Below are 14,610 nucleotides of genomic sequence, written 5' to 3'. Positions count from 1 at the left end.
GGCACCTCCCCATGGAGGGTCAGAACCACTCCCACAGGCTATTGAGGCTGCTGCCCAGAAAAGAAACATGTTGTCTCCGGGTTTCCCGTGTTCTCCCGTTCTCTTTCCCTCACTATGCTTTCCCGGACCACCTGGGAGTTCTGCATTAAACGTGCGCATCTTTTATTCGTTTTAATTTGGTCCGATTGGAATTATTTGCATCAATGGAGAGGCTGGTCTTGAGAAATCCTCTTAACAGTTTGTTTTCCACTTCAAATTTGAAAGCAATAGCATTTCTAAGTGAGGCTTTGCTGTCAGCTATAGCAGCATAATGAAATAGAAAGCATCGTAAAGAAATGATAAAGCGTTAGATACAGAAGTGGCTTCAGTCTAAGTATCAAATCTTTATTTTGCACATGAACCATGTTTTGGCTGGGCATGTTGGGCTTGCCTGTATCCCAGCATTTGGGAGCCAGCAGTAGAAGAGGTGTGAAGAAGAGTTCCTACCCCAGCCTGGGCTGTCAGCACTGTTTTAAAAACCAAACCCGAAGCACCAGTTGATTTTTCTTGTGTGTTCAAAAGGCATTTTTTTTTTTCTGGGGAGAGCTTGTCTGCCAACCCTCCACTCTTGAAAGGAGAGACCTAGGATCAATGTCAGAGAGCACAAACGGCCTCCTTCAGTGACTTCTCCACCATGAACTTGGCCTTCTTGGTTTGTCAGTTGTGGCACTAAACTGTTTCAATTCATAAATTATTATACTAGAAATTATAAAAATATACAAGATGAAATATAAATAAATTTTTACTTAGTAGCTCTGTGTATCAACAATTCAAGGAGGTAAATCAAATATAAAAATACTTGGCTCTTCAGAAAACTATCTCCTTTATAATTATGCAGTATGTATTTTCATTAACTTGGTGACAGGACAGGTTGCCATATTCTTAGCAGTTGAACCAGGTGTTAGAATGACGGATAGCATCAACCACTCTCGTTTGGAGGTTAAATCTGTATTGAGTTGACTGGTGAAAGAAATAAAAATATCCTAAAAATAAAATGAAACATATTCATTATATTATACATGTAGTTTCCAGCTTTTGACTCAATTTTGCATGACTTCAGTATATACAGTTTTTACATTTGTATTCTAATTTTCATTTACGGTTTTATATTTACATTAAATAGCAATGCTGTTACTTTTGGTATTATAACAAATAGAGAAAATATGTCTATACTCTTACCGTTGTTCTGGAAAACACCGTCAACTTTATTGCCAACTCCAAAGAAGTCGTCTGCTATTAATTTGGGATAACCTGAATCCATGGTCTTACTATATTCATCATACCTAATCAGAAAGTGCTTAGAAGTATTAGGACCTTTGAAAACACATGCAGATTGATTAAAATATTTGTGGAAAACACACCAGCGTGAATTGCATACAAATTTTTAATTCTTGAGATTAGAAGAGAGTGAATTGGGTGAGGGAAGAAAAGCTGAATGCTGGGTATGTCAAAATATGATAAGGTCTTCTGAAATCCAATGAACTACACAGATGCTCTCCCTAAGGTAAAATGCTATATGAATATTTAAGTTTAGGTCAACGTAGCTCGAGAAGTTGGATGCCCTTACTGTCCTATCTTTCCCAGCACAGAAGAGCGCCACAGGCTCACTGGATTCCCTGTATAAGCAGCACCATGTGATACCAGGCTATGGTTGTTCAGTGGCTATGTCATTCACAAAAAGGCAGTTAACCAAGTCCATATGAAACTCATTTTAAGATCTTTCTATGTACAGACAACTGGCACCCTAAAATTATTTGGATTTCAGTCTTTACCTCCAGTACTTGTCATCAACAAAGAAGTATGTTTTTCCAGTCTCTTCCTCACAGACAGCAGCATCAATGTGTGTCACGCTGCTAGGGAAGCCAAAGTAGCTGTAGATGTCCGTGGGGAATCCTTCCTGTACACTCCGCTCTCGAACAGCCCACACTCTATTGCCTGCCAATCAAGAGCCACGGATGAATCTCTTTGTCTACATTTCCAGCGAAGCTTCACAGGCAAGAGCAGCATCCTAGCTGTAGACTGGAGCGTTTTAGGGAAGGTGGGGGTGGCCTGTTCTGCCTTAAATGTAGATACTGGGATCCAATTTCAGACCAATTAAATGTGTTTGCCTTATGTTTGATTGATTGATTGATTGATTGATTGATTGATTGCTGTGTTTTTGAGACAGAGTTTCACTTTGTAACCTATTCTGGTCTAGAAATCACTATGTAACCAGGTTTGACCTCTTAACCTTTTAGATGCTGGAATTAAAGGCAGGAGCCACCAAGCCTGTTTATATGAGCTTTTTTTTTTTTTTTTTTCTTTCTAGGCCATTTTATTCTGTAAAAAGCTTTGAGAATTATCTTCCCCCTCCCCCTATTGCAGTTGAAACTCCTTTCCAAAGCTCAGACAACTAGAGGTTCTAGGCTACCTCAGTGCTGACTAAGTTCCCTGGCATCATAGATGGTAGATATGAAAATTTATGCAGATTCCAGGGTCTGCATCCAGTACCTAAACTATGTGTTATAGGAAACTGATCTGTTTGGAAAGCAAGATCACTCTTGTTGACAAACACACTTATTTTAGCTCACGTGAAAAGCTGCTTTGAAATGCTGTGTATGTAAACTTTTATTGAGTTTTACACACACACTCAAAAAAATGAGACAGGCCATTGCAGAGTATTATGCCTGTCTGAACTGCGGTCCCTTCTCTGTTGGGGTGTGTAACTGTATCAAGTATCTCCATGACTGTACTACAGCAAACAGGTTGGTGAAAACATGTGTGTCTGACATTGTCCTTAGTGTCAGAGTTGCTGGATCCTTTGATCTCACTGAATCACACAGACTCGTTGAGGTCCATCTGCAATGACTCTGATTTTCTCATACATTATTCTATGAATGAATTGCCTGGGAAATTTAGTACAATTTAGATTCTCTCAAGGAAGTTTCACAGTGAGACCTGAGACTCTATTTCGTTTTTCAAGGTAGGTTGTCATCAGGAAAAGGGTACTGGGACATGCCTGATTTTTCCTAGTAAAGTTCAGAGACTGACAAAAGACAAGAGTCTTGGATGAAAGGCAGAGGAACATGCTGTTACTAGAAGAAATCAATAGCCGGGCGGTGGTGGCGCACGCCTTTAATCCCAGCACTCAGGAGGCAGAGGCAGGTGGATCTCTGTGAGTTTGAGGCTAGCCTGGTCTAAAAGAGCTAGTTCCAGGACAGGCTCCAAAGCCACAGAGAAACCCTGTCTCGAAAAACCAAAAAAAAAAAAAAGAAAAAAAGAAAAGAAATCAAGTCAGCAATGGCTCATCTGTCTACCTGGTGATAACTTTAGTTCCCTCCAGGGAATGCTTCACATTAAAATGGGTGTAGGAAGCTGCATACACAAAATTGTTCTGTGTCATCCTTCGTAGAATCAACTCGTGCCTCTTAATTTTATTTCAGAGAACTCACAGCAATATGAAGAAGTTTAAAACACAGTGATTGTTTGCAAATTCTTTAACAATCCAAAAATGTTATATCTCTAATCATTTACTTTTCAATCAAAATGAAGCTAAAATACAATATAGCTTTAACTGTGCTGATTGACAGGCTCCGTGAGCTTACATCATGGAGCTTAGATTTTCAGAAGAACATGCAGTGAGTGTAGCCAGGACCCTTTTATCTCACTCCAAAGATAAATAAAAATTTAATTTATAAAACAGAAACAATAAAATAAATTAATTAATAAAAAATAAATAAAATAAAAAAAATAAAAAAAAAACAGAAACAATCAGAAACATTACCTTTGAAAAAGTAGGCTTCATCTGCCATACTAGCTTCGTAAACAGCATCAAGTTCCCCTGGCAGATCTGGCCAGAGTATCCCTATCAAATTGAGCTCCGGTTCCGGAATGGCTCTACTCACACGGATGTAGAACCTGATTTAGAAGACAGAGAGAGCACAGTTGTCAGCGCGTCTCCCAGTAGTCTCCACCCCCTTCTCGCTGGAGAACTGCTGTCAGCAAATGTCTACTGTCTTTCCAAGGAAAGGCCAGGATGAGGGTTTCTGTTTGATGTGCTTGTTTCTTCACAGAAACACCCATGCTGCGGCAAATCTTAAAAGTGACAATGGTATATCATCTGGAACCCTATCATGTGAAGACACAAATGGCATAAACAAGCTCAATATAAGGAATAAACGGTCATGAAAATCGGACTGGGGATCTAGATCATTAGTACACATCTGGCCCAGCGTGTTTGAGCCTCAGTACTATCAACAAATTTCAGTGAAGATGATGATAAAACAATGTTTTTTTAAAAATTACTTTTATTGCTGGTTCTAGTATACTTTAATTTTCATAATAACTGTGATTCACAGCCAATTTGTTTAAGCCTTAAAATGTAATAGTCAGTTTTGGTGTGCCATGAGGAGCTGGCTGTAGCAGGTGACCAATGGCAACACAGTATCCTGTACTTAGTGACGGTTGTCTTCCTGAATATCTGAGGGTGCATGGGTACTCCCATGAACACCTAAACCTGTGGAAGATTAAATCCTTTATATAGGGTAACTTTTTAAAATACAGTCTATGAGGCCACACCTACAGGCCCCTTCTATGCCACAGCCAATCTCTTCACCGAGCCAGATTTCCCACATTCTAGGCTCTAGCCCAGTGAGTCTCACTGACCTGCTCCTCCTACCCCCACCACAGCCCCAACCTGCCAGATCTAGTCTGGGACCCATGCGCAGCCTCCCAACCTAGTCAGGCCACCCCTGCCTGAAACACAAACTTCTAGGTTTCTGTCATGATCCTGTCTACCTACCCCCTAACCTACAGGCTCCCTAACACTGCATTCAACCTTTCCTCCCAGCCAGATCTACCCCATACTCCAGGTCTGGAACAGGAGGAACATCCTGTACATCAGCCCTGTGTCTTCTGAACATTCCTCCCAACCATTTCCCAACTCTTGGCCCAACCCTCCCTCATAACCTCTCTTCTGCCCCAACCTGCTCTGTCTGCATCAGATCTAGAGCTATCAATAGATGTCTACATGCCCAGGTCTTATTGAAAACACACCAACAATAGAAAATGAAAGCTCAAACCATTATCTTCCCTTTAAAACCTATCAGTCCTGTAGAAATGTCTGCCAGTGAGTTTTCCAGATAAGCCCAAAGGCACAGAATTTAAAAGAAAAATCATAATCTTAATCAAAGAATAAAAGAAGTTTAAAGAAGATATGAAAATGCTCAATTAAATCAAAGATAAAGAGCTTACAGAGAATAAAACACAAACATAAAGTTGATGGAAATGACAAAGACAATCCAAAACTCAAGAATGAAATTAAATAAGGTGACAGAAACACTGAAGAAAACTCAAGCTGAAATGAAAATGGAATTGAAAAACCCAGTAACTCCACTAGAAAGTGTAAAGGAAGCCTTACAGTTAGGGTGGAACAAGCAGAAGACAGGGAATTAGGACTCCAAGATGAAGGAGAGGATCTAGAACAAATAAAACACAGGAAAGAAGCACACAGGAGATGTGGGATACCATGAAAAACCAACCCTCTTCATTATAGCATAGACAGAGAGAAGAGCCTCAAGTTAGCAGGATAAACCAGATCTCTAACAAGATCATAGAAGAAAACTTTCTCAAACCAAGGAAACACATACCTGTGCAGATACAAGCAGCACACAGACCACCAAATAGGCAAGACCAGAAAAAGAAAATCCCCACAGTAATCATAATTAAAAGCTAAGTACACATATCACTGAGTTGTTTTATGTTGCAACATAAAAGTTGCAAGAGAAAAGGCACAAGTTACAAATAAAGGAAAGCCTTAGATAACAGATTTCTCAATGGAAGCTTTGAAAGCCAGAAGAGCCTGAAGCAATGCATTCCAAATTCTAAAAAATTATGGCAGTTAGTCTAGATTAATACACATAGCAAAACTATCCACCATAACTGAAGGAGAAAGAAAAACTTTCTACAATATTAAAAACTTAACTTTTTTATCCAACATGCAAAATTTAAAGAAAATACAGGAAACAGTATCTAGGGTTGGAGAGAGACTGTGGACAAACATGAAGCCATAATTATTAAAACACAACAACAACAAAAATTCAGCAGCATGGCCACAATTAATATAATCATTTCAATAAAAACTTTAAATATCAGTGATTCCAATTTCCCAATCAAAAGACATGGGTTGATTAAATGGATCAAAGAACAAAAATCCATCTGATTTCTACAAGATAAGCTTCTTAGCTTTAGAGATAAACATCTTCTTTGAATAAAAGGATGGATAAAACACTCCTAAAATGAGTCTAGGAAGCAAAAGAAAACAAAAGATGGCTAAGAAATATCTCTAAAAAGTTTATTTCTTCTAGCAATAAGGAAAATAGAAATAAAAATACCTTTATGATTTCATCCTAACCCAGTCATAATGGCAAAGATTAACCAAACAATATACAAATACTGCATGGGGGCTGGGGAAGAGGGAACCTTCATTTGCTGTTGTTAGGGACAGCTAACTGGTGCAGCCACTGTGGAATCAGTGTGAAGAATTATAAAATGAACAAAAATAAACCCACCACATGACCCAGTTGTATTACTCCTGGGCATAGACCCTAAATACTTGTTCACCACGCTCCTTGCTGTCTTGTTCACGATCTCAAAGAAATGGTAGTAACCTAAATGTCCTTCAACGGATGGGTTGGTAATAAAAATATAGTATATGTTCAATATGGAATATTATTATTATAAAGAAAAAATGCAACTATGAACCTTGACGATCAGTGGATGGAACCAGAAAAGACCATCCTGAGTGAGGTAACCCTGACGCAAAACCAACAGCACATGCTCTCTCTCATCAGAGGCCCCTAACTGCAAATCTTCAGATGTAATAAACACCCTGGAGTAACCGGGAAATCAGGAAAGTAAAAGAGGAGCCATTACCAGGGTAGAAGGGTTGGGAAGCAATAGAGAAAATAGTAGGGTGCAAGTGTTTCGATGAGGAAAATGGAAAGGGGGCAGCTGTATTCAGGAAGGGGGAAAGGAGATAAATACAGAGAAAGAAGGGAGAAAGGCAAAATAACAGTATTCCATCTGAAAAGGTAATAAGGAATCATACTATTAACTATCTTGCTAAGAAAACCCCCACAATATGCTTGTCTTTACATAAATAAACATGCACTATTTAAATAGGATTTTTCCACATGAGCTGACAATGCTCCATCCAAGAGTCAAAGACCACCTAATAAAAAAACACCAGACATGAGAATCACTCTTTTGAGTTCTTGGTCAAGGTTGTCCAAGAGAATCTCTAAACAGGTTGCCCCCAGAAATGGAAGATAAGTCCCTGTTGCTTAAGACACCATGAACTTCACACAGAGAGCCTACAGGCTCTGAGCTCAAAGTCACCTGAAGAACTCTTCCATGAGGACTACCTATTATGATACCAGAAAGTGCCACACAAATTTCCAAAGGTGAAGGAGTGTGATTTTTCAGAACCTACTGACCCAACCATATGGAACCCGTCATTATTCGTTGTATAAAGAAAATAAGAGAAGCACAATCAATTGTGACCATGTAATTACATACACTGTTAGGTTACCATATGCGGCATATTTGTGACCTGCAATGGTGAATATAGAGCCCAGAGCAAAACGGAGACCTTACCTGCCCTTAAAGAATATCACTTCTCCCCGAAATGTAGTTATTGCATCAAAGCTTAGAGCACTATCACACAGTCTGGGGATTGTAGCACCTGTTTGCTTGATGGGATTTGGAGAAGGTCCTAAAGAATATGAGAGACCTGGAGTTACTTTCCATGGTTCCAGAGCCCACGTGAAGAATGAAGTGCCTTTAACAGCTAATGGCTGCTTCACTTACCGTACAAAGCCTGAATGCGATTAATATCTTCCTGGTTTAGCACAAAGTCGTTAACATACCGTGTATAGCTGGGGAACATTAGTGCCCCTATATCACTGGAATGAGTGAGTCCAAGGGAGTGGCCCAGTTCATGAGCGGTAACATAGAACAAGTTGAACTCTGGAAGGAGAAAGATCCGTTTCCAATTACTAAAAATTATACTGTTTTGAGGTATTTAGTAAGGAGATAATCTTTCAGGATGAATATCCGTATCTTCTTAGTCCCTTTTTAAAATCCGCATGTGTTTATACTGCCCTTTTCTGGTGGTAGGAGCATGCCCACTTTAACTATAAGAAGGCACAGGAGAGTGTACACTCAGGATGAGATCGGTAAGTCCATGTTAACAATGAGCTGGGCCAATTTCCTTTGCAGAGGAGCAATGAAACTCTGACAGTTTCTACTTTTCTTAGGGCTGATAAATGCTTAGGGCTAGGAAAATTGAAATACACAAACAACTGTTTTCTCATTTTGTTTTCCAAGTTTAGTAGCAAGTTTGTCAAGTGCATTGCATCTTTCTTGTAAGAACATTCCAGGACCATGAGTAAAACATTGAACCTTTATCTCTCTTTCTTTTTAAAAGAAGGTTGTTTGCTTGTCTGTTGTGCGTGCACACGGGTGCAAGCACAGAGTGTGCAGAGGATGCCTGTGTGGAGGGCAGAGAATGATGAAGAAGATTTGGCTTTCTCCTGCCTACCAAAGAGTTTCAAGAATCAAACAGGTTTTCAGGAGTTGCATCTCACCAGCCCTCAGAATTTCTTAAGAGAAGTTTTAGAGTGACCTATTTGTCACCAGGGAGATGATATGTGATCAGAAGTCACTCCTAGCCGGGCGGTGGTGGCGCACGCCTTTAATCCCAGCACTCGGGAGGCAGAGGCAGGCAGATCTCTGTGAGTTCAAGACCAGCCTGGTCTATAAGAGCTAGTTCCAGGACAGGCTCCAAAACCACAGAGAAACCCTGTCTTGAAATAATCAAAAAAAAAAAAAAAAAAGTCACCTGCCTCATGTTTCTCAACGTGATACTAATTCTAAGAGTGGTGATAGATTGCCTACTCCATTAATGCATTAAATCAACCAGCATTGCCGTGCACTGGAAGAGGCCCAATGAACTGAGCGGAGCAGCTCAGCAGACTCACTTTCACTGGTGTCAGTCCACCTCTTATCAAGATCAAAGTGAACGTCGCCCCCAATCCCTGGGCCTGGATAGAAAGCATGAGCAAGACGATAGTAAGGCCCATCGAAAGGTTTGTTGTCGCCATGGTCTGCAAGAAACAAAATTCAACAAAAGGCTCATTGATTCTCATATTGGTTAGCTCAGTGCTTTGCTGAGCTGCCAGCAGACTTCCAGTCAGTGTGATGTTATTTTACTCCTCAACCCCATAAAATCAACAATGCTCTTAACAAGCAACTGCCATGCAAAGCAGAGATTATCAAGGGGCAAGCCAAGGTTGAAGAACTTACCTCCACGATAGAAGGCCAGCACAATGTCTCCTTCCTCATCAAAGACCCTGGAGAATGTCAGTGGGGTCACATCACTCCAGACTCTGAAGGCTTTTGCTATGGACTGGTCCACAACTGCTCTTGGCAAAAGTGGTGTGTAGTTTAAAATACTAAGAAAAGAAATAAGATGGTGATACATTGGGTTTTGTTTCCTTCTATTCTAATGGGGGAGTAATGGCCCAATTTTGATTTTCATATGCGGTCTAGTTACCTGTATGTCAGATGTGTTTTTGTCCAGCGCGGATTGTTGGAAATAATGGCTTCCGGCGTCACATCAGACTCCCCACACCTGGGGTTACTCATCACTCTCAGGGTTTCAGGATCTGACTTTCCAGTCACTTTCAACCCAAATATTTGCTGCATTTCCTTCAGCTTTTCAGCCATCAACTCCTTGCCACTCAGGTTTTTAACTTCTGTGTCATTGCCCAAGTTGTAGTAGTTTTCCAGGTATTTCTGATAAAATATAAAATTAATGAACCAGTAGGTCTGGAGAGAGGTCTCAGCAGTTAAGAGCACTTCCTGCTTGCAGGGAACCCAGGCTCAGAAGATACTGGCTTCTACTACTGAGGTGGGCAGACACACCATACATACACTCAGTCATACACATAGTTAGAAACACATAAATATTTAAAGTTATTGAAATACTAAATGGAAAGTGGTCCTCCTTTTTTTTAAAAAAAATGAAAGTTTTAGACAAACTAGAGAATTACTTTCAAACTTTTGATTCGGCTTTACTGTTAGAACAAGATTTGTAGGTGAGGTTTGCGCTCTTGCAAATCCACCTTTGTAGAGGGAGCTGCCTTCCCTTCCTTGGGTTCCCTCCCCTCCAGCCAGAAAGGAGGTATCCAGCTAGACTTGGTAGATACATTTTTAGAAGGTTCCATTTCTGGCAAATGGCATTTCTCTCAGAAGGAAATCCATCTTCTAGTATAGCCACCACGCTATACAAGAAAGACACAAAGTCAAGACTCGCATTCCCGCCATGAGTAATGTTGCATCCATTTACCCAGACAGTCTCCACATCTTGTCTGTGTCCTTCTTGGAACACAGGGAAGGCATAAGTGCTGGTGCCCCAGAGAAGCAACAGCAAAGGAAGGCGAGGCATGATGTCCCTCTTTTCTGGGCAAGATCAGCAGCGGTCCCCTGCCTGCCTGCTCCAGTATCCTACCGAGGAAGCTCCATCTTTATATAGGGAATTCTCGCACTTCTAGAAAGCCAGAGGCTGTGTGACTCATGATTCACAACATCCTCTTCATCGGCAGCGAAGAGCCTGGGAAACCAGAGACTGTGACACCTAGCAGATTGTTTGGGCTGGTTTGGTGTGATAATCCCAGAATTATATCAAAGAGGACATTTGTGAAAGAGATGATCTTCACCAATTAAACAGTTGTTTTTCCAATTCATGTTCATATTATTTGAGAAAGGGTCAGGCCTATAAAACACATAGGCAAAGCATACCCAAAGGCTCTGTGTGTGTGTGTGTGTGTATGTGTTGTATATGATGTGTGTGTGCTTTGTATATGTGTTATATGTGGTACACGTGTTTTATGTGTGGTATGTATATATATGTGTATATGTGCGGTGTGTATATGTGGTATGTGTGTATATGTGTGGTATGTGTGTGGTGTGTATATGTGTGTGTTTTGTGTGATGTGTGTTTGTGCTTGTGTGTATGTATGTTTGTAGTGTATGTGTTTGGTATGTGTGTATATCTGTGTATGGTGTATATGTTCATGTATATATGTGTGTGTTATATGTGTGTATGTATGTGCATGGTGTGTGAGTTTTTGGAAAAGGTCTCCTATTGTTCTGAGTTCACCTAGAAGGTCACATACTCCCATTGCTATGATTACAGATACACATTATCACGTCTCACTTTTTCCACAGGAATTTCTGGGACCAAAATCAACCCCTCTTCCCTTGCACAGTAAACTCTTTCCCTGAGCCAACCCCACAGCCCTCACTGGCCTTTATACAGAGTAGAGTTTGCTACTCAGTTCTCCTGATGTGTGCACACACCTTGCCCCCAGGAAAGAGGGGATTACTGACCCCCGAGTGACGGATGATGTTTTGCACCCATGCTATTTGAACTCAAGGCCCTCCAATATTTACTGGCTCTCCTGGGTTCCTGTAGCTCCCTGCTGACTTTGATAAACTCTCTGCTATGAGACTGCAACAGCGCCATGGCTTCTCTTTATCTTTATTGAGGCGTAGGCTACAAGAACTTTGCCCAAGAAGAACTCTCCTCCAGGCTGGGAGATGATGTATGAAGAGCTAAATAGACCTTGTTCATGAGCCTCATAGGACAAACAAGACCCATCTTTGAAACCTGTTTAAACACAGCAGGTAGAATGGGCTGCTTAGAGACCAAGTGTGATTCTGGGCTCTTGCATTTTAATTATCCTTGTTCCTTTGGGTGACATGTGTTTATACTGTACACACACACACACACACACACACACACACACACATTCATGCTTATATTTATATGTTCATCCATTCAGAAAGTCTCACGGAGTTTCTCTAGTAACGAACTATAGAAATGATCCCTGAAAGTATAGTCTTACGGAGTTTCTCTTGAACAGTAAAATGCATGCATCGCTGTGTATGAAAGCTGTGCACTCAAAAACTCATGTTTCATATAAAGTTGAAGTGGGTGCTGACTCATGATATCCATATCCCCATCAGAGACAAGGTTATCTGTCTCTGTAGGTCCCTCCTCCTGTCCTGTCCCATTTTGAAAGAAGCTCAGTAGCGTACAACACTGAGAAGAACTGACTTCCACTCCCACAGTTGAGTACTCACGGTGTCCCCCACCTTCCCCATTGCTCCAAAGTCAGTGGTCTCAGGACTGTTTTCACCGTGTGGATATCTGATCTCACTGCATAACCATCACTTATTCAATAATGCTTTAACAGACCTTGGATTAATTTGAAAGCACTCATTTCCTCTCTAGTCATCTAACCACAGCTTCCTCATTTAAGAGGAGTAATATGTAAGTCAAATAGCATAGGAGGAAACTGGAGGAAGGCCTCACACAGGCAGCAGCCCTCTTCACGGGCATCAGAGGGAGGGCAGGGGGCATAACAAAGACGTCAGGGGAACAAGTGCAACACAGAAAGGAAAGCGGGGAGAACAGAGTCATCAGGAGAGAGGGGCAGACGAAGCTGCACAAGTTCACAGGAAGCCCACACACCTCAAGTGCTCTTTTTATATTCTATTTAAAATAGTTATTTCTATACAATATATCTTGAACACGGGTTCTTGTCCCTCATATCCTCCCCTCTACCCCAGCCTTCCAACTCCTCTCCCCCACTCTGTCTCTGTCTCTTTCTCTCTCTCAAAAAAAAGACAGAAGAATAAAAAGGATAAGTTAGGCTAAAACAAAATGAACAAACTAACAGAAAAAAAGAAAGACAGTGAAACAAATAGCATAAGATACTAACACACATACAAGACTCATAGAAATATAAAATTGAAAATCATAGTATATATAAGCAAGAGACCAATAAGGGACCATTGAGTTCATCTTGTGTTTGTTATCTACTGCTGGGCATGTGTCCTCGGTGAGACTTCCTTGGAGAAACTAGCTTTTCCTTTGAGAGTACTCATCAGTTGGAGGTAGTATCTTGGTTGGGATGGAAGCTAGTGTCCACTTCTCTATTGTAGCATTGGGATCCCACCTGTGTTGGACCCGTGACGGCCCTGTGCATGCCGGAAGTCTCTCCTCTTGAGTCTGGGAGGCGTTGTTTCCTGCTGTCATCCCTTCCCTCTGGCTTTCACAGTCTTTTTGCCTATTCTTCCGCATAGCTCCCTGAGCCCTGAGGGGGAACTTGATGGAGACATCCCAGTTAGAACTGAGTGTTTCAAAGTCTCTCATTCTCTGCACGATTTCTGGCTATGGGTCTCAACTATTAGTTCCCCTCTACTGAAGAACAGTTTCTCGGCTGATGATGGAGTGAGACACTCACCTATGGGTGTAGCAGAATGTCATTAGGATCCTTTTATTGCTATATTCCTTTAGCAGAATGATAGTATTTGATTTTCCCCTAAGTCCATGGCCTTTCTAGTCTCAGGTTCTTAGCCACACAAGCACTGTCTAGCATGGGTTCCATCTCATAGAGAGGGAATTAAATTCAACCAGACAGAATGTTTGTGCCACTATTATACCAGCATATGATACAGACAGATCACCACCATTGATCAAACAGTTTGAAGCTGGGTTGTGTTCAGCAATGGGGCCTAAGGATCAGTTTTTGTAGAACAACTGACAGCCTTGGTAATATACTAAGGGTCTTTTTGGGGGTGGGGGTTATTGGGTCCCTTTGACAATGACTCAATGAGACAACCCATTCCTGACACCGAAGATATCACTTGGTTGTAAGTGAAGTCTAGTTGGAGCTTGACTTCTTCATTATTTGATGATTCTATTAGATTTCTTTTATATGCACATATAAATTTTAAGAAACTTCTAATGTAGTAGGTTTTTGTATGACTCTCAAATGCCCCTTATCATTTGTTCTTCTTCCCTATATTTCTTCCCTCATCCTCCCCTTCCCTCGCCCTTCCAGTTTAATCCTCCCATTCCAGTATCCCTCCTGTTTATCCTTTTTATTTCAGTATCCCTCTGTTTTCTATTTACCCTACATTGGGAGAGCCTTCCCTCCCCAATAGTTCCTTATTCTATACCTAACCTCTATGGTTATTCAAATAGTAACAAAGGCTTAAAAGATAGTGTCCACATATAAGTGGATACCTGCCATATTTGTGTTTCAGGGTCTGGGTTATCTGACTCAGGATGAATTTTTTTGTTCTATCTATTTACCTTTGAATTTCATATTTCTTTAACAGTTGAATAATATTCCTTGTATAAATGGCTCCATATTGGGCACCAATTTGTTGTGAGAGGCTGCTTGTTCTGATCACACAGAACCTATATTATTTAAAACACTGCTTGACCCATTAGCTCTAGCTTCTTATTGACTAACACTTATATTTTAATTTAACCCATTTCTAGTAATCTATGTCTCACCACGTAGCTGTGGCTTACAGGGTAAAGTTCTAGCATCTGTGTCTGGTGGGGCTACATGGCTTCTCTCTGACTCTGGCTCCTTTCTCCCAGCATTCAGTTTAGCTTTTCCCTACCTACCTAAGTTCTACCCTATCAACAGGCCAAGGCAGTTTCTT

The 14,610-nt window shown here is 40.9% G+C and overlaps 1 protein-coding gene and 1 pseudogene across 1 annotated transcript; both read right to left on the bottom strand.

Moving 5' to 3' along the window:
* Window positions 1-921: 921 nt before the first annotated feature.
* Window positions 922-10,540, bottom strand: LOC130873697 (interstitial collagenase A-like). Its single transcript, XM_057768597.1, has 10 exons — window positions 10,430-10,540; window positions 9,635-9,876; window positions 9,385-9,533; window positions 9,060-9,185; window positions 7,888-8,046; window positions 7,675-7,792; window positions 3,803-3,936; window positions 1,812-1,974; window positions 1,219-1,322; window positions 922-1,022 (listed from the first exon to the last, which is right to left on the bottom strand). The coding sequence occupies exons 1-10, from the start codon at window positions 10,526-10,528 to the stop codon at window positions 922-924; spliced, it is 1,395 nt and encodes a 464-aa protein (XP_057624580.1). The 5' UTR covers window positions 10,529-10,540.
* A 1,314-nt stretch (window positions 10,541-11,854) lies between these two features.
* LOC130874042 (small nucleolar RNA U3) lies at window positions 11,855-11,988 on the bottom strand (annotated as a pseudogene).
* Between the last annotated feature and the right edge of the window lie 2,622 nt (window positions 11,989-14,610).

Source organism: Chionomys nivalis, chromosome 4 (assembly GCF_950005125.1).
Source record: "Chionomys nivalis chromosome 4, mChiNiv1.1, whole genome shotgun sequence".
NCBI lineage: Eukaryota > Metazoa > Chordata > Mammalia > Rodentia > Cricetidae > Chionomys > Chionomys nivalis.
This window is presented reverse-complemented; position numbering and strand designations above follow the sequence as displayed.